The sequence below is a fragment of the Streptopelia decaocto genome (assembly GCF_964273445.1).
Source record: "Streptopelia decaocto genome assembly, chromosome: 1".
Taxonomy (NCBI): domain Eukaryota; kingdom Metazoa; phylum Chordata; class Aves; order Columbiformes; family Columbidae; genus Streptopelia; species Streptopelia decaocto.
The window spans coordinates 202,592,461-202,613,488 of NC_138663.1; the positions used below are offsets into that span (position 1 = coordinate 202,592,461).

The 21,028-nt window shown below is 41.0% G+C and overlaps 1 protein-coding gene across 1 annotated transcript in view; it reads left to right on the forward strand.

Moving 5' to 3' along the window:
* Positions 1-20,216, forward strand: part of NOX4 (NADPH oxidase 4) — a 109,015-nt gene extending 88,799 nt beyond the window's left edge. Inside the window, exons 14-18 of the mRNA XM_082056558.1 lie at positions 6,047-6,166; positions 10,220-10,328; positions 10,912-10,980; positions 13,039-13,139; positions 19,599-20,216. Coding sequence (XP_081912684.1) covers positions 6,047-6,166; positions 10,220-10,328; positions 10,912-10,980; positions 13,039-13,139; positions 19,599-19,719 — 520 coding nt within the window. The 3' untranslated portion in view covers positions 19,720-20,216. The remainder of the gene's footprint in view (positions 1-6,046; positions 6,167-10,219; positions 10,329-10,911; positions 10,981-13,038; positions 13,140-19,598) is intronic.
* The last annotated feature ends 812 nt before the right edge of the window (positions 20,217-21,028 follow it).

The window sequence follows — 21,028 nt, forward strand, 5'->3', positions numbered from 1 at the left end:
CTTTAATGAAAACATCATCCTTCACAATGTCAGGAGAACACATGGGAATCTCTGATCTCACATGCCAGATGTCACATTTTGTTACACTTTCAAACTCTAAAAGCCATTGTAGTTTTGGAAATCCGTACAAACCAAGGATGACGTGCTTTGTTCAGTGGTGGTTCCTCGCCTGTAAAAGGCTGTTGGTACTGAAATACTCTTAATAATCACAAGCCCTCTGGAAAAATATTGTCAGAGTGTACACTTCTTAATTGAGGTTTAAATAAGGACATCAAGTGTCATGTGTCGACTTCAAAAGATGAAGTGGCTGTCTTGATTTTTGCTGCAGAAAATATTTCAAAGTCTTCAATAGTAGTAAGTGCAGCTTCTTTGAAAAAATGAAATAATGCAATTTGTTGCAACTAGGTTTTTACTGAAAACTGAATTGAGCCTTGGACTCCAAAGTGGTCTGGAACACTCCCATAGTCAGTTTTGGTTTCTGCAGTTCTACCATATGAAAGATTGCCTCTGATGTAACTTTCAGATTCGCATGGTTTCCAGTAATTCTTCATTTATCTGTATTATCCTAGTGCCCTGAAGAACGAGTCATGCATCAGGAAACCATCTCGATACACACAATCACACAGCAGAGAGACTGTCCTGATGAAACCAGCTTGAACTAGAAGAACAGGAGACAGCAGATGGATACAATCAGACAGCAAAATTCAGGGAAACATTGAGACAGTATTGGGCCAGAATATGACTGAGCTAAGGTGACCACATCATCAGGCTAACTGCTGTCAACCTTTGGTTTATAGTTTTTTTTAGGCATTAGAGAAAAGAGGAGTCTTAAGAAGGAATTTAAATGGAGATAATGAAATAGCTCTGCAGATGTTTACAGAGATTTCCTCCCAGGCATGAAGGGCAGTGTGGGAGGAACATGAAGGCACTTGTTTGAATATTTATCACGTGGGGGTGGAGGCTGATGTTGTGGGCTATCAAAGGGAGGTGATGGCATCTTTCTGGTGCATAAGAGTTACAGCGGCAGAAGAGTGTAAAGAGACTGTTTTCAGCCATCAGACATTTGGTTCCTTGGTGTTCTCAGGCTCTATGCACAATACTGAGCTGTGGTTTTGGTAGGACAAGTTAAATAGAAGATTGAGTGTAGGAGAGTTGTTTGGTTTATTTTATTGTGATTTTGGAAAACTTCATCCAAAATCTCTTGAAGTCAATGGCATGTTCTTCTCACAGTGTGAGGGATTCATGTCCAACCAAAGACATCTAAATGTAGGTGTCTGTGTGTGAGCTAGGTATCAGTGCTCCAAATATATCAGTGGAAGTCTGGGTCTGGATTCAGGTGCCTCTGGCTGGGTGTCTAGTGCCACTTCTGTCCTGCTTGGCCTTCAGCTGCCTTTCAGAGGGACACAGATCTCTAAGGTCCTGTTGATCTGAGTCAGTACAGTCAGTAGACATAGAGAACAGGTCATCATGTCCTGAATCTCTCTTTAGACCTCATTAACCAGATTGACTGTATCTCTTTTGACTGTATGGAGGACTTGGTGTCCTCATGCAAAGAAACTTGGGTCTTAGTAACAAACCGAATACTGCTCTAAGGATATAGAATCTCATACTAGGTGAAATCCTTATTCTGTTGACATTACAAAGAGTTTTGCCACAAACTTCAGTCAGACTAGGGCTTCACTTACTGTGCTCTATGCAGTACTTCATATCCAAGCGTTTTGTTCAGCTTGCAAATGGTGATACTTTTTTAATTAACATTTCCTACAAGCTCTTGAATTAACTCCGCTATCCATCTGTTATTGCAGTAATATCCCAGATAATGTCTTACAGTAGCTCCCAAAGAGCCTGGAAAAAAATATAATATCAGCATTTACAGTTGGGTAGTGAGGTACAATATAAGCATTAAACTTTTCTAAGGGCACCTACACCCTCAAATAAACCAGTGAGGTCCAGGTCTAACAGATATGTGGGCAGGTGTCTCCACACACCACAGTGCTGTTCCTTATGGAAGATAATAACTTGGGTCTCAAAAGCAGAACAGCTGCATGTGTCCCCGAGACAGTGTCCCTTGGTTTGTCCTGTGTTAGTGCAGCTACATTGCCCAGTGCTGGAACCAGCTCTCTTGTTGCTTGCTGGGATATTTCTGTTCTGCTGTACTGTAGAATGTAAGTGTGCTTTAAATAGAAAATATGTTTGCCAGCTATCTTTAAGATGCTTTTTAATAATGTGCTCTGCTAATTTTTGTGATATATTCTCTTTTGAGGAGCTTTTTTTTCTGTTTGTGAGCTAAGAAATCCTGCCAGAATAACTGAGCACTCCTGAGACTGGAAATGAAGAAATGTAAAAAGAACAACTTGTTATTTGAATAGGTTTGCCTGAAGGGGGAATTTCTAAACTTTTAGTAAAATTCCACTCCCTTCCATCATGTTAATTAAATGAAAGCTGGGGGGATAGGAGAGCATAGCATGGGGCACAACTCAAGAAACAAAAAGTCATCTTACCCCCCTTGGCTTGTCTGTCTTGTTATTGAACGCTGTGTGATTTCATTTGCGTTAATGAACTGCTTTTATGCGAAACTTTTCAGTACTACCAAATGAAAGGAGGAACATGTTGATAGGAAGTGAAAGTCACATAATCTCTGCAAAAGTCCATGACTGAATTGCTGCTCTGTTCATCACTGCGCTGCTTGATACGGCATCAGGAGGTTTCTTTATTCCACTGACTTGAATAAAAAGAAGGATCAATTCCTAAATGACCACTTCCATCAAGGCATCAGAGCCACATTTCTTTTTAGTTATAAATTATCCCCTTAGTAAAATGGGATTAAATAGTGCGTGTTTATGACATCCAACAAAATCTTCCAGGGAGATCATGTTATCCTTGGAATCAGCCTTTGCAGGCAGTCTTGTGGAGTGGGTTAACGCAGTAGCAATATTTCTCCAGCTTTTTCCCCATTTCTCTTTCTCACACTTGGAAGCGGTGACTTCTGGCTGTTCTGTGCTGGGCCACATGCAGGCACAGCAGGAGTCTCTTGGCTGCTCTGGCTGCGTTTGCTGTCCAAACAACTGCTCCTCTCTCCCTCAGAGAAAGATACAGTGAGCAGATAGATAGAAATATTTTGCAGGCCAGATGGGGCTAATGGGCCACAAACTGGAGCAATCTGACCAAAATATGTATTTAATTTAAGGTTGTTTCTTGAATTTCTGGTGTGGAATTATGCACCATGATTGACTGGTTTGCGGTGACCACGTCTAGTTTTGCACGTTTCGACTCCTGATCATGTCAGTGGGATTCAGTGTCTCTCAGACTTTCCAGGGATTTCTTCTGAGGTCAGACAGGCATATTTTAGATAGTCCTCACGTAGGCTTAAGTGCAGTTCCACTAAGTGGCACCCCTACAGTATATGACTATTGTCACATCCACTGTGGTAATATCTGGAAAAATCTCAATTGCTAGTTTGCTTTTCTTGTTTGTGTTTTTCCCCCAAAATGTTGGCTTTTAGTCTGTATATCCAAATGAAAGTTTGTGCTGCTTGTACAAAACGCAAGGAATTTCCTTCAGGCCTGTGCTTATGCCTTTCATACCTTTAGGAGCAATTCTCCAAATTTCATGAACAAGGCAGGATCCTATTAGGGCAACATATGTATGAGTGGTATGCCAGGAATGACAGTGGACTTCAGTTGCTTGTCTTCGTTATCCAGTATTTTTTTTTCTTTTTGCCTTACACTGATATCCCAGAATTAGATCTCTGTTGTGATACACATCTGAGACCCATAACGTTTGTAGAACTTCGCTCAAAATGTCCCCTGGACCAGATCTGTTTCAGAGTAATGACCTGCTTCTCTACATTTCCCTTGCTGCTTATTTAAATAAGAGATGCTCCTTTACCTCCTCAGTCAGTCAAATAATGGTGCAACATCTAAACCAGCTGCTGTTGCACTCTGCACCAGCAGTGGTATCATTTCATTAGTGGAAAATAAACCTTTGTTAAGCAAATGGGGTATAAAGTGCTATGTAACAGGAAACATTTAATGAGAAGACACTTAAAGTTCTGTTTATATTGTATGCACATCTCCAGCTAAGTTTTTCTTGGCCCCATTGTGCAAAAGAATTCAGAGAGTGAAGCTGTTTTTCTAGTATTGTCATGATGCTGGTACTAACATATCTGTCACTGAAAAGCTGAGATTCTCCAAGAGAATGTTTGTAGAATACCGTAGTGACTTCAGAATACAAAGACAGAAATGAGAATAAGAGCATTTTCATTGCAGAGTGATTATTTATGAATATCAGTGAGGAATTTTGGTTATTTTAAAATATCTACTGCCAATACTTCCAGTGCTTTCTGATGATGGTTGTGGCTGGCCCAGTGTCTTCTCCCTGTCTCTCCAGGTAGGACATCAAGAGACAAGAAGGGAGTTTATAAGACAGGGCATTGTTAAAGATCAGCCTGTTTGCCTCCAGATCCATCAGAAAGTAGGTACTTATCTGTGTTTAGATAAGACACTTGTAGAAGAAGGAGCCTAATGTGAGACATCAAGATGTCAGCAATAGCAAAGGTCTGGAAGAGATTTGCTAGAAAGGACGATATTGACTAAAGACACCCAGACAAGATGTTGTCCTGACTAGTAAGATGCCAAGGGTCAAACCACAAAACTAAAAGAAATTAGATCAGACTGACATCTTAAGCTATGGCTAAGATGCAGCCTCAAAAAGAAGGAATCAGATGAGGGTTGGAAGGTTTTGTCTGGTAAAAGAGGCATCTCCTCTGCCTTTAGTTCTCTAGCTGATTGTATAAAGAGCAAGTTTATGCCCTTTTATTAGACAAATAGTATGCCCAGCTTAGTTGCATATTAGTACCAGCATGTGTGTGTGTGCATAAAAATACATATGTTGGAACTGTTTTGTGGACTCAGGCCAAAAGCTGATGTCTGCCTTGCTGCCAGCAAATACCCAGTGACTGAGCTGCTGAATGCTGTGCTGGTCCCATCACACTTTGCTGTATTCAATCGCTACCTAAAATGTGGTGATCCAGTGAGCTGCTCGTACACAGAATGGACCTTGCCTAAAGGCACTGTTCAAGTTCTCTTCATGATAGTTTGTAAAGGTGAATCTATTACTGAAGTAAGATACACAGTTGGTATTCCAGGGTTATGTGAATCTTATTAGAAAAATTACAGTCCGTAAATTTTGAGCTGTCTATGGGTGACCTTTCCTGTAGGAAAGATTTGGAGGTCAGACCTTTGGATGCCTACAAGCTTATTCTTAAATTGTAGTTCAACTGAATTTCCAGTGGTATCTGCAATATTTCAAAATGGGTTGGAAATGGGAGTCAGTCTCCTAAACTATCTTTAAAAACAGGTGGATAGAACTGTTACAATAAAGAGAGGCATGAATGAAGGGGGTACAACTCAGCAATTTTTCTCCCTCTTCATATAGCCTGTAAGATTGGGATCACTCACATTCCCGAGGGTCTGGACATGAAGTGAAGAAGTAGTCAGATGTTAATTTGTTCTTTTGCATGTTGCAGGAGGGGTATGTGTCCCATCTTCTTTATTCCCTGAGGGCCCTTGGAAAGCATTATGAGAAGCCAAGAAAACTGGATTTTTTTCAACTCTTTGTCCATCACAGCTGTTTCCGATGTTCAAGAGATTAATCTCCTAGGGAAGACTAGCCAAAGTCTTTGTCTTCCTGCATACGTCCCACCAGGTTGTTACTGTTTCCAGTGCAGCATTTTCTTTGCTCTCTAGTGCTAGAGAAATAGGGCAGTCATAATTCAGTCACCTCCACTTGTTTGATTAAGAAATTACTTGTCTAATCATAGGACGTACCAAGAGTTTTTACACAACAGTTTTTCATACCACCTGTACATTGGTTTCTTTCCACATAAAGCTTTCCAGGAAAAAGGTTTTCATATTCTGTCTCCCAAGACTAATAAATAATGAAAACAAATTCTTTATAGGGTTTTAATTCCAGCTCGCTTTTCTTTTTCCCTCTCCTCTGATTTTAGCAGCTTTCTCTAAAAGTGTTCTTTTTGCTTTTTATGCAGACTGTATGTGGATGGACCTTTTGGAAGTCCCTTTGAGGAATCCCTGAACTATGAGATCAGCCTTTGCGTGGCTGGAGGTATTGGAGTTACACCGTTTGCATCCATACTCAACACGCTGCTGTAAGTGAGCTCTTGAGCCTTTTAAAGACATTCTTTCCCTAGTTTATTGTAGTAGTGCATGTCACAAAGGCTTTCAGAGTACTTAAAAACTTCCATTGCATAACATAAGTGAATGGTTCCTTGGAGAGAAGTAGGATGTCCCCTGAAGAGCTTAAATCATCTCATGCTTTGTAACCCAGAGTTGTGGCAGAGCTGAGCCAGTAATGCACCTGAGCTGGGACAGTGTCACTGGCCTTTAAATTCTGCCACCAGCCCAGCCTGTGATTAATGTAGCCACAGCCCTTCACAGAATCACAGAACGGTTGGGGTTGGAAGGGACCTTTTGATATCGTCTGTTCCAATCCACCTGCTAAAGCAGGTTCACCCGGAGCAGATCGCACAGGAATGTGTCCAGGTGGTTCTTGAATGTCTTCAGAGAAGGAGACTCTACAACCTCTTTGGGCAGCCTGTTCCAGTGCTTCTCTTCTGGATTTCTGCCTTCCCCACATGATAAGTGGACTGAGCTTACAAAGGCTCTAATTCACAATCATCCTACTTTCCCAAACAGTGTGGCTGTATGCAGGCATTCTCCTGAGAATGATCCCTGGAAAGGATCTGTTTGGGGGACAACCAGTCACTGCACACAAAATGTATGCCAGAGAATCTCCTAAAATAGATCTGATACACTACCTGGGAATGCTTGAATTTACAGGTATATACGCAGCCTATATTATTCAGAGGATGCAAATCAAGACTAAATTCAATACAACCAGCCCAGTAAGCCCAGGTAGTTGCTGTTTTGTAATGCCAAAATCTAACAGAGCTGCTGCAGCTTGTACCTCTTTCACTTGCCAGCAAATCACTGAGACTGCCCAGCCTTCATTAGGGATGTTGCCACAGAAATACACAGAACAAAGATAGATTTACACCAACAAAATCACAGACTTCAGAGCCAGAAGTGACTGTTGCTATTGTCAGGATGGAGTGTGTCTGTGGAAGCCAATAGACCTTTGTCACTGTATTTTAGGCGATGTGGTAGTAATGAGCAAGAGACAAAAAAAACCTAGAAGCTCTCAGTGTTAGAACAGCACAGCATCATTCAGCTATATAAAACCATTCAGATAGACCTGTTCCTCTAGTCTGAGCTTAGGTGAGCTATGGACTATCATAGTAAGATTTTAAGAGTCAGAAAGTTGTGACACTCTTTCTGCTAGAAATACTTAAGGTTTTAAGGGAAAGGGATCAACCTGGATTCAGATACGATTTGGATGTTTAACTCCATTTGAAGTTTAGATTTTAGATATGCCTTCTTATTTACTCTTTTTGTTTTATGATTGCTGTGTATTTTTTTTTTTTTAATTAGGTCTTCTTTGCTAAGGTATTGGCTAAAAGCTCCAGTCACAGGTTAAGCACCCGTGTTTCATAGGCAGTGTATAAAGAGCCCACCAAAGCAGCAAGACTTCCCTGAAGTGTTGAAAGGCTTTGGGAGGGTTTTACAATGGACAACCAAAGCATTTATTGTAATATGAACATGCCAACGGCCAGCTCTAACTCCAAAGCAAAGTTAAAGCCTGGAATTTAGGTGCTGTGCACATTCTTCTGTCCTTGATCTAGGCTGGACCTGACAATGCTTCTGAAAATTATCAGGCCCACCTCTCTTACAGTGCTGCAGCCATCAAAGACCATCTTAGGCTCCCTTATTTTCTTTTCCTGAGGCTGTATTGATTATCCTCTCAAAAAGCAGGTACATTTTTGCTGAAAACCTGGGGCGCAGGTGGATAAGGTGACTGTTTTCCTTGTGATGGATTATGCTTTACAGTGCTTAGCAAAAATGTCACAGATTATAATGATGGGCCAACAGCAGGTAATGAGATGTTTGCCTCTACCGGTGTGTTATCAGAGGCTGTAGAAACTTGCACAGACATTGCCATAAAAGATTAGTGTTGAAAAACTTTTGCAATGTCCATTTATCTGGATAAAGTAACAAATTGGCTTCCAAGCAGCCAATCCCATAATGTGCCATTATAGCCAATCTTCCCTTTGTATACTGTACAATATACAGGGGCATCATTGTGTGATTCTGGAAGAAAGTAACAGTCTTACCCTACTTTCCTTCTCAATATTTGAACATCAATAAAACACCAACTTGGTAGATGATCTGATTGCTGTCTATGCCCTGGCTTAGAAGCAGAAATTGGCAGGTGCGAACATGCAGAACTGCCTTATGAACAGCCAATCCTGTTGTGTCAAGGACATGCAGGTCTGGTAGAAATCAGAAGCCTATTGATGCAGAGTCATTTGTTTCCTGCTCAATTGTGGTCCTGTTGTATGTATACAATTTAATTCCTGGTCCTGCTCTTCCCTTCATGTAACAGTTGAACCCTATGCCCTATTTTTTAAAAAACGTAACTTACATTAAGGAAAGCAAGTGGCTTTCATGCAGAAGAGTCTACAAATAGTGGCTGTTATTATGGGCAGTGGTAACACAGAAACACACAAAAAGTGTTATATATATGTGGATTTCGTTGTAATGGGGGATTGCACCTGTATTGCATAATGCACCCTGCTGGAGGCAGACCCAAGCCTATGTTATCTGAGATGCTATTTTAAATCTATGCTTGATTTGTTTCATGAAGTCGTGCAGTCCAGCCTCTTTGTCCAGCTGCAATGTTTCATCACCAAGTGGTATTTTGTTACTGAGCTACAGCAGCTCAGTACAAAATGCCTTGCATTTTTCTCTTCTTTTATCCTTTTTTCATGGTGAAAGGCACTTATTTTCCTTGCTACTGCCCATAGTTATCTTGTCACGTCTGACCAGATTGTGACCCTTCCTGAGGGCTTATCTTAGTATAGGCAGTCAGAAAAAGATGGAGGAAATGCCGCTCTGCAAGTCAACAGTGAAAAAAGCTGAAACTGGGACTTGAAAGACACTGTACTCTCCAGTCTTAAAACACATTGTTTTTTTTTCTCTGTGGGGAGTTTACATGAGAAGGAGTGCTCAGCCCTTACATGCTGCTGAGAATGTCTCCATCCTTGCTCTTCAGTCTTGCAGTGGAGGTTGGGGATATGGGGAGGTAAAACAGTGATTGGAATAATGACTTATGTAGATTTATTAATACAATACCCTTGCTGGATATGCCAGCAACAGTTGAGTTTGAAATAATGCACAATGGGTATGATGAGGTGTACCATGAAACTTTTTGGCTGGGGTTGGCTCCTGGGGCTAGCATTTGAAGTTGACAGTCTATGGCCTTCTCTATCTGAAAATTATTTGAGGAGGAAACAATCTATGCACTGACCATTTCAGTGATCAGAACAACAGAAAATAGTGTTGGCCAACTAAAAAGATACTTCTGGATATTTGCACTTATTAATCATCAGGGTTTTTTTCACTCCTGTTTTCTATCCCAGTTCATTCCAACCCTTCCTTTGTGCTATATTTGTGTTTTATTTACATTAGAAATCTGACAGGAGAGTCCTGTTTTTCTAAAGGCAATACCAGAATCTGCCCATGACTGCATGTTACCCAGCAGCATTTTCTGAGGACTATAATATATCATTCAGTTCCCTAACACAATGGAGCTCTGATTTGATTTAGTCTTTGTGATTTCACCACAGTATTAATTATAATCAACCAGAGCCTTTCACATATAAAGGCAGAATTAAGTCCTGACATTATTGCATTTGTCAATATTCTCCTCTTATGGATCGCTTTGTAAACCTAATAAAGAATTGACATAATACACTTGAACTTAGAATGTCTGCTTTACTTTGAAATAAAAGTTTGATGATGATGCATGAATCCATATTTGTTGCCCAAATAATCTGTAGAGCTGGCAGTTCCCTAATGTGGAAGCAGTATCTGTGAAGGGTGTTAGGTCTGTGCTAGAGATTTAATATTCTCAGCATCATCCTAATAGCTTGTGTTGGTCATTTCAATGTCTGATGTATCATATAATAAAGAACAACTTAGCAGTTAGCTTCTAATGGAAATTTACATTTCCACTAATGGCTATAAAACATGTTTCCTTTTTAAATTATAATTTTTAATTATCCAAACATTTTATTTTCAAGTGACGGCTGGAAATGCTACAAGCTCAGAAGACTCTACTTCATTTGGGTGTGCAGGGACATTGAATCTTTCCGCTGGTTTGCAGATCTGCTCTGTATGTTGCATAACAAGGTAATGGGTGTTGCTTAGAGGGATACTGCCAACTTAAAAAATGCAAAGTACATCCACATCATGCAACTGGCATGCTATAGAGAAAGGCAGCCTTGGTGAAAACAGGCAAGCTCCAGCAGTATTAGTGCTCGGGCTGCCTGATCCAGACTCCATTTATTCTTGGAACTGCACAAACCAGTTTGAGTAGCTGTCACCAGTCTTTCATTGCACAGTGTTGCCATGTGCCAGTAGTCTGGACATTTATCTGTGAAATTTATGAGAAGGAAGAATGTGCAGGCTGGGGGGTCTGAGTGGCATTTAGTAGCATTCTTTTGGCTAGCAAACACACTGAGAAAAGAGGGAGATTTACAACTTCAGGTAGATTTCAAGAGTAGTGTAGCTTCCTAAAATAATATTATGTACACAGCATGATTTGCAACATTCTAGAGTGCACAAAGGGGTGCTGTGCAAGCGTTTCTTCATTAAAAAGCTTACTTCGCTGATGCTGAAACCCAAGTCTCTCAGGATAGTAGGCGCAATTGACTTTACACTTACATTAAGAGAAAGGATATTTTTTCACCAGCTGTTTTTATCAACCTCGCAGCTTTGGCAGGAAAATCGACCGGACTATGTAAACATCCAGCTGTACCTCAGTCAAACAGATGGAATACAGGTATGTGGCTAAATGCTATTTGTAAACTGATCTTGGGGTAGTAGACTGTGCAAACTGTCAGTCAACGGCAAAAGGGAATTACTGCAGATGGTAAAAACAGGAAACGAGGCCATAAACTCAAGTGACTGATTCATTGCTAGGGCAAAAGAGCAAGTGCATCCGCACAACATTAAGATAATCTAGTCTAGTAGCCTGAACTTGATTAGATGTGGGCAGAAATCCATATCTTCCTTTTCTAGGAAAGAGGTCCTTTCAGGCCAGGGCACGGACCAGACAGTTGGCCGTCTTTTATGGGAAATCTGCGTCATTTCTAGGCTAAGAATCAAAACAGAATACTTAGAGGAGCTTGCAAGCTCAAATCGTCTTTTCAAATAAATATTTTGAGAGAAACTAGCTATTTTTAAAAGCTTTGGATTCCTTTACCTCAAATACAGACAAAAGTTACAAATCTCTTTATGTATAAGCCAGGAAATTATACTGAACTGTTGATTGTCATTTATTGCCAGCCCCAAAGCTGGGCTGATTCCTCAGATCTTGGCATCTCCTGTAGCTATTTACGCTTATGATCTTCATTTTACATTATTTAGCACATGAGCTAGGCCTGATTCTTTACCCTGCTGCATCTGGAAGCTTTCCAATGACTGCAGTGGGCCCAGAGCCAAGCTTAACCATTACTACAAAACATGAAATGAAGTGAGAAACCCTGCCCAAAGGATTTTGATCTGCCTGGTATCAGGTGGAGACAGCATAACATTCACAGCTCTGGTAGGAACTCTGTCCAATAGTCTAAATAATATGATAGCTGCAGTAGTTATGAACCGTACTCCACAGATTTAATGCCTGGATGATGTACATCAACTGGCATGGGGTTCTTGAAAATACCTAATTGATGAACCTGGTATGCTATTCTTAGGTTAAAATAAAACCTGAAGCAGGACTGCATTGCAATGACACAGCAGGAGTGTAATAATAGAAAATTCAAAGCAAGTTTTCTAATAATGTGTATCAAGCAGCTACTGAATTAATTTAAGTCAACTTTGTTTTAAGTCTTTCTTTAAAGTCACTTTTCTTTCGTGGCTCTTGAACAAAACTAGCACGAAACATAGTGCTGCTCATGATTTCTCAAGGGGTTGTTAAACTCAGCTCTCCGCTGCCATACAGCTTCTGTGTTCACTGATCTTAGTCCAAAGTGCTGACTGCTACCAAAATTAGGGCAGTTTTGCTTCATGCTCCCTTTGCTCAGAAGTAGCATGCCTGTGTGACAACAGGGAGCCAACCTCATCCTTCAGCAAATGCCTCTTGAATATGAAAGGCCAAGTTGGCCAAGACTCTGTGTTTGCATTGGTATGAGCAACGTTTCAGGTTGTTCAGCAGTGCAGCCAACGTGGAAGCCTCGATAAGATGTAACTTCTCTGTGCCTTTCTACCACATTAGGAGAGAAAACCGAGGAGGGGTAATGCCCTGCAGTGGAAGGGCATTTGACCTTATCAAAATGCTGGTGAGTTAGCATTGCTGGAATGGGTCGGTTTCCATTCAGGGAGCAATTTTGGCTGCTTTCTGCCATTAAGGCAGCTCAAAACAGCTGGCAAAATACTCTCAGGGAGAAATGTAAAATTTCCCTTGTTACTTTTTCAGACTTAGTCATCTTAATAGTTACCTGTACAAAGTTAATAAAAAAAAGACTTCAGACAGAAATATGATTTTTGCATCAGCAGTGCTTCTTCCAGCTTAGCATTAAAAGCCAATGAGGGAATGAATAATAGGAGCATGGTTATTGTTTTATGGCTTAAATAAATTGGTTTAAAAGTAATGGGGAAATTAATGAGCAGCTGCATGAGGAACAATGTATAATGAACACCAAGGAGAGCCATTGAAAAGGCAGTGAGCAGAGATATCAGTGCATGAAATGGCTGCAGTTTTAATCACAACTATCTGATACTTGTGATCAGGTTTTACACCTCAGCGATATGGTAAGTCAGCCAATGTCAGAAATGGGAGCCCTGAATGCCATGAGGCAATTTGCAAATCAGGCAGAATGGAATTTTTTGTTTCTTGCAGAAAATAATTGGTGAAAAATATCAAGCCCTAAACTCAAGGCTTTTGATTGGACGACCCCGGTGGAACCTCCTTTTTGATGAAATAGCGAAGTGTAACAGGCGGTAAGTACCAGTCCACTTGAAGAATACCACAGTTTGAAGGCTGGGAATATTGTCTGTTTGTAGCTATATTTGTATGAATATATTTTTGGGTTTTATATTAGAGTGTAATGTTTAAGCTACTGATGTTGAAATTAGCTAATCTTTTGCTGTGAGAACCTATACAAACTAAAACTATTATTTTTTTTTTTTTTACACTCAGAACAGTTCATCTTCTAATGCAGCTAGGATGGTCAGTGGTCTAGAAAATAAAAGCAATAGATTTCCATCTCACTACACAGAGATTGCATATGGTTTTATCTCTGGCAGTATCTTGCTTGCAACATATGCTGGTTGTATATATAAAGTTGCATTTTTAAAAATTGTTGATTTCTCCTATAATTTTAATGATTTATAGTTCTGGTTTACAAACAGAATGCACAAGGAAGAATCTGACTGTCCTGTATTGTTTTTATTCAGAGGATATATTATCTTTGGAGATTCCTGACACTTTTTTATTCTTTGTAAAGATCTGACAATGACTTTTTATTCTGCTTGACTAACATATTATGGTCTGAAACAAGACAGTTTTAAACCAGAGAAGGCATGCATTATGGAATGTCTTTGTCCAGACCCAGCTTTGTTGGTTGACTATTTTACCCCCCACTGGCAGTTTTTCAGCCTCAGAAGCTGATCTGATAAAAGGGCTTGTATGAATCTTCCCTCCTCAACTTCTGGCCTGGTAGCAAACCACCCTCAGTAGCTGTTGGTAGTAATCTGGGTGCACCAGGTCAAGAGGTGCTCTCACGGTCACCTGCAGAACTTTACCTCAAGAACTTTCTGTCCTCTGTTGCATTTGCAAAGTGAACATCTGCCCGTGGCTTATTGACTCTTCTCTTTGGAGACTGGGCATGACAAGGGGACACTGAACCCTGGCACTTGAGAGATATTGAGCACCAGTGTGTATCACTGTTGACAGTGTAAGCTGCTGTCAATATGTAGCTTGGATTCAGGTCCTAGAAGATGTTGTGGACATGGTCTCTTGCCAGGATGCCCCAAAGCCTGCTACAGAGGACATCCCTAGTAGGATTCTCACACTGTGCAAATGATTATCATTTAAAGAAGGATTTTGTAGTGAAGAACCATGAGGAAAAAAGGAATTAGAGAGGTCAGAGAGACAAGTTGACTCTTTGGATCAGGCTCATGCATAGAGGACTGTTGACCTTTTATGCTCTATTCTGATGTCTTTTTTGTTTAACTGTGTGAATCCCATTTTAAAAGATGAAAATGATGAGGTTTCTGCCACTTCCTTGCAAGGCTTTAAGTGCACATAATACAGATAAAGCTATTTGTGGCAGTCATACTCGCTTTTTCTTTTGTGCTTTCCATTGCATTATTCCTAATTAGACTTCAAGTACCATTTCCTCTGTGTTTTCACATCAGGTCTTTCAGTTGTGCCACCATTTCCAAGCAAGACATCTTTTAGTACCTCAATAATGTTCTGACTTGTTCAGTTATCTTGCAGCTTGCTATCATGTAGGCTTCCTCACCTTTTGTCACTGCTTTAGCAGTGTTTAGAGATGTAGATCTGTATCTATAGATGTGATTACATGTAATACGATAGATAGTACTGCAACTTGTAACTCAGCTATCCCACAGAAACTTACCTGTTGTAGATAAACATTCTCCCTGTTTCCCTGGATGAGACTGGGACTTCCGTTTTTCTCTATAGTCCAATTTCCTGGGCTCCTGCTAATTTTATTTTGGTTCTTATTTCTCTGTTACTTTCCACCTAAACGACCCTGTTGAAATACAGAGACCAAAAAAAATTTAGAAAATTTAAAAAAAAGTGGAGTAACAAAGTTGTTTCCAACATCTGATGCCATTGTTCAGGCTTCCACATGTATTTGCTGTCATCTCCTTGGGCTTGTTTGTGGGCAGCCAAGATATTTTCCACTTTTTATCTTGTGATTTTTAGTAAAAACTGCACATAAATAAGCACACAGCTGACAAAGTCTCATCAGTTTAGCCATCTGATTGGATTGTGGTTTGTGAATTGTTGCTGTTGTTGCTGTTTGGGTCCCAAATACGCAAAGTGTATTTGCAAGTGTCGGAGCTTTGCCAGACCTTCAGAGCCTGACATGGGACAACCCAGCATCAGGTTCCTGATTCTTTCCTTTGGACTAAGAGGAGCAGACGTGTGCCATCTACTGTTGATATTTCATATGACACCTACAGCCCCAAGGATGTGCGTTTGGACAGTTTATATAATAAATTGTTGGTCTTGTTTGTCATGCTCCCTTTTTGGGGATGGAGCAGCAGCTTTGTTTCTGTTCAGTTGTCTCCTGGATTAAAAGTTTGTACCATGCCTTGGCAGCCACGCTTTCTCAGTTTTGCTTAGTTCAAGTGGACATGTGCTTTCTTCCAGATGGAGGATGACCTAGAAAAAAAACATGAATATCCATAGGACAGAAAGGCATGGAGCACCATGGTATATTTCTCGTGCACTATAAAGGAGAAACCTCTCTCTAGGAATTAATGTGGGTTTTAAAACCAGAGCATTTCAAGTCCTGACTCTGTCCTCTCTAGATAACAAAGTATTTCACCTCTCCCTCACCTTCTGCTGTTCATAAAATGGATGTAAGAATACGTGCTGACCTAGTCATCCCATAGAATCACAGAATCATAGAATCATAGAATGCTAGGGATTGGAAGGGACCTCGAAAGATCATCCAGTCCAATCCCCCTCCTGGAGCAGGAACACCCAGATGAGGCTACACAGGAACGTGTCCAGGTGGGTTTGAATGTCTCCAGAGAAGGAGACTCCACAACCTCCCTGGGCAGCCTATTCCAGTGCTCTGTTACCCTCACTGAGAAGAAGTTTCTTCTCAAGTTTAAGTGGAACCTCTCATGTTCCAGTTTAAACCTATTACCCTTCGTCCTACCATTGTTTGTTACCGGGAAGAGCCTGGCTCCATCCTCGTGACACTCACCCTTTGTATATTTATAAACATTAATAAGGTCACCCCTCAGTCTCCTCTTCTCCAAAGTAAAGAGACACAGCTCCCTCAGTCTTTCCTCATAAGGGAAGTGCTCCACTCCCTTAATCATCTTGGTTGCCCTACGCTGGACTCTCTCCAGCAGTTCTCTGTCCTTCTTGACTGAGGGGCCCAGAAGTGGACACAATATTCCAGGTGTGGCCTCACCAGGGCAGAGTAGAGAGGAAGAAGAACCTCTCTGGACCTACTAACCACCCCTCTTGTAATACACCCCAGGATGCCATTGGCCCTCTTGGCCACAAGGGCACAGTGCTGGCTCATGGTCATCCTGCTGTCCACCAGGATCCCCAGGTCCCTCTCCCCTACACTGCTCTCTAATGGATCATTTCCCAACTTATACTGGAACCTGGGTTGTTCCTGCCCAGATGCAATACTCTACATTTGCCCTTGTTATATTTCATTAATTTTTTCCCCGCCCAGCTCTCCAGCCTGTCCAGGTCCCGCTGGATGGCAGCACAGCCTTCTGGCGTATCAGCCACTCCTCCCAGCTTGGTGTCATCAGCAAACTTGCTGTTAGTACACTCTAGTCCCTCATCCAAGTCATTGATGAATATATTGAACAGTACTGGCCCCAGCACCAACCCTTGAGGCACTCCACTAGATACAGGCCTCCAACTGGACTCTGCCCCATTGACCACGGCTCTCTGGCTTCTTTCCTTCAGCCAGTTCACAGTCCACCTCACTACCCAATCGTCCAGACCACACTTCCTCAGTTTAGCTATGAGAATGCTGTGGGAGACTGTGTCAAATGCTTTACTGAAGTCAAGGTAGACCACATCCACTGTCCTGCCATCATCTATCCGCCTTGTTATATCTTCATAAAAGGCTATGAGGTTGGTCAAGCACGACTTCCCCTTGGTGAAGCCATGTTGACTGCCCCTAATGACCCTCTTATCCTTGATAGGCCTTGAGATGGCACCAAGGATAAGTCAGTGCTGTTGTCAGTGTAGTGGAGTGAAATAGTCAGGTTAACTAACGAACCCAGGCTGATAGCTGTGGATGATGAACAAGGCACCAAGGATACTCATCCCATGGGAACACTGAGGATTTATTTGTTTAGTGCTCTGAATGAGTAAAATCCTCTATTTTTTATGATTATTACAAAGAATGGCCCATAACATAGTTTCCCTAATTGTAAACATGTTAATGGCGTTTATAAAGATTTTCAAACATAGCACTACTTAACTGCCTGTTTTCATCTGAGCAACAAGGTGAGCCATTGACCCAAATGAGTAATATGCAGGTAAAGCCCATCACCTCAGGGTAGTAGCATGCTGCTCCATGTAGTAGCTACTTTCAGCTGCCTGCCTGCTTGTGTCACAGCATCCAGGCAGGAGCGAAGCCCCTACAAGCAGGGAAGTGGGGGACATAGGTGAGCGAGGACTTTGGGTGTGAACTGTGAGAGGTAAATGGTACATGGAGGAATGTCCAAGATAGATGGTGGGTATCCAGGGAAGGAAGTTTGAGAGCATCTGGCTCACTGTACAGGGCAGTGGTTCAATTGGGTTTCAGGAGACCTTAGTGAGCCATGGGTCTCTTGTGTGACTTCAGGCAAATCATTTAACCCTTCTCTGATGTTGTTTGCTAGCCAAAAATTCTTTGTACCATGGACAAATGATGCTGGGATGAGAATACATTAGCAGTATGTGCTGCTGAGATGTCTGTGCTTCAGCAGTTAGATATATGTAATGAAAGGCAGAGAAACAGATGAACTCTTGGGTTTTATTTATCAGTTGTCTGTACTAATTAGACTAATGAAAACAAACAACAACATTAATTCTGTCAATTAAATACATAGTAGAAAACAGATTCTTTGTGGCAGCTTATGCTTTTTCTCTACTGTGTGCAGATTAGAGGGTGTTCAGAGTCTGCAAGTGCTGAGGAATCTTATTTGAGAGCAATGAGTAATAGTGTTCTCATTATTTCTGCAAATCCAACCACCAGCACAACACCCTTTGCCATTAAAAGAGGTATTGCCAGGACAAGAAAGTTTAATAGATATACATAAGGGTGAGAAAAGTATGAGTTATGAATGTTTGCCATGGATTGATAGGAGAGATGATGCAATTGAAGGCAATTAAAGTCGGCATTGTAAGGTGCCTGCACAAGAGCACTATTGCAGTTACCTGTGTAACTCTGTGATGCTTTTTGATGTTTGAGTCCTGCGTTGTGCTGTGCTGGTGTTGCTGTGCACAGGTGCAGGGGGGATGGCCGTGCTGCTTGAGCTGCTGACGAACACCAGGCACAGACATTTCACAGCATGCAGCAAAGATTTGTTCTTATACGTGTTCGTTCCCTTTTCTCTCCAAACACATATGCAGACAGCTTTAAACTGTGCATGTGATTATCCTGCATGTGCTAAGATATTTTATATTAAATAGTTACTGGATAAAATACTGAAACAGACCTGGAGGCAGGGACCAGAACTCAAGTCTCCAGCCTCTTGGTGAGTGCTGTGGATCACAATAGCTAAAGTCATGTTCCCTCTTGGATGCTTTTTAAGATCTTTCTTTGTAGTGGCACAGTTTCAGCAGGAAGATGAGGCTTTTTTTCTTTTTTCATGATACAGAAGAGACAGCACCACCTCCTCTTTCCCTGCTCCTTCCATTCCCCTCTCCTCATCTTTCAGAAAAAGGGAGGTGATTAATATCGTGAGAGGCTCAGTCCTACTGTTATGGATGTGCCCAGTTCTGATGCTGGCTCCTGTTCTGAGCCCTTAGGTGCTGTATGAATCACCACTTTATGTCTGATGTACAGTCCATGTGTAAGCTGGCTGGAGAACAAAGAGCTGTTGTCAGTGGAGTGGAGTGAAATAGTCAGGTTAACTAATGAACCCAGGCTGATAGCTGTGGATGATGAACAAGGATCATATTCTGTGTTTGGCTTTTCATGAGACTGTTCGATACAGCTGCTGTAGGAAAGATTACATGCTAATGTGAAACAAAAGTGGTAAAGTTATTCTGCTGCTGCCAGAAATAATCATGGGTTAGTAATGTTCTGTTTTCATTAGTGTAACGAATCACCGTTAGTGACTAGATCTCCTGCCGGTGTAAATCACGAGTTACACTAATGAAGTCATTACAGTGAGACACATTTTCAACAAAAAAAAAGGTATAAATCATGGAAAAAATTAGAGTAGGAAGTAGTAATTTTTTGTCACTTGGTGTCTTGAGACTAAGATGAGGTACTTTTTTCTAGGAGTTCTCTTAGTCAAATAAGTAATAGGACTTCTTGTGGGGATACTCGGGAGAGATCTGGTGGCTTCAGTAAGACTAACTACATGACCTAGTGAGCTGTTCTCACCTTAAAATCTATGCATAGATGGCTTATGTGTAATACAATGAGGCCAGGATCCAATTTAGTCTATCATTGTAAGTTACTCTTTATTTGCAATGTCATAACTTCTTTCTTTTTTTTTAAACAGGAAGACCATTGGAGTTTTCTGTTGTGGACCAAACAAAATCTCTAAGATACTTCATAAACTGAGCAACAGCAGCAACCCTTATGGGACAAGGTTTGAGTATAATAAAGAATCCTTCAGCTGAAAGCCTGTTGGACTAGCAAGACTCTCTGGAAGATAAAAGTGCAATTTTTTTTTTGTACAACATAGAAGTTCAGCTGTGGTTTAAACAGACAGAAATGTACCAAAGAATAACACAGATTTTCTTATTTATGTTTATTTAAGACTTTGGAAAATGATCGATGCAGCAGTATACCAACAAATAGTAAGTGCTTATACTCAAAGCCAAATGTGCTCACACAATATTTGTGGCAGTGGTGATTCTTTGGAGTTGTTTCTGTTAATTAAAAAGTGCAGAAGTTGGGGAGAGACACAGTTGCTTTAAAAGCCAATGGAAGAACAATCTGTGGCGTGTTTGGTCTTCGTCCACTTCAGTCCTCTGGAGCTGGGTCAGTAAACCAAACCCCAGGTTAATCCAAACAAAACATAGTGCATTACAAAGACCTATTGTTTTTGTTAGTAAACAAATCTCATGGCTTTGGGGTGGAAGCACTCCATAATAAAGTTTTTATACATTGCAGAATTGGGATTCTGTATTTAAAATATAGAGTGTTACTCTATCTAGTCTCTGTAATGGGTGTGGACATTCCCACCTTGAATGCAAGAGATGGTAGAATATGGGGAAAGGCGTAAGTTAACCTATGGAGAAGTGAGCACAATTATGTAGCACCTGAGGGGAGACTCTCCCATGATGCAAATCACAGCTTTTTGGCAAGCAAACAGCTGTGCATGGAGAACTTTCTATCTTGCATCAATTCAACATTCAGTGAGTTTGCAAAAGAAGTGTGATTTATGCAACCAGAAAGATGGAGCAAGAAAAACGATTAAAGGGATCAGACAGGATATGATGTTTTATTATACCAGACGCTCATTGTGGAAGCTGTACTCATTCTGCACTCACATGCCTTGAATGTCAAATACTTCAAGCATTCAGATGCTCTTAGTGATTCTTTTACAATGCATGTACTGATGCCACTGAAAGCAGGATCAGGCCAGATCTACAGCAGAGTAAGAAAAAAGCCCTCATTACTGTGGTTCTTTGCCTCATGTGTGCAGACAGAAACTGCAGGAGCTGCCATGTGGTTTCAGTATGTTCCAAAGGGGAGGGTCTGAACCTTTCAAATTTAAGCTCTCCTTCCCTTTTTCTCCCTGCAGCTGTTTTCCAGTCTGCTCATAGTTGCTTGTAGTAGCGGGAAGGTGAAACAGGCACTTTTTAACTTCTTAATTCTAAGAAGCAACTTTTTTTCTTCAATCCAAGAGCTGATCCAACTTCCTTTATTTCTTCTTTACCCCCTTTACCTTATCTTGCTGAGAAGACATTTAAGCAGGAGTCA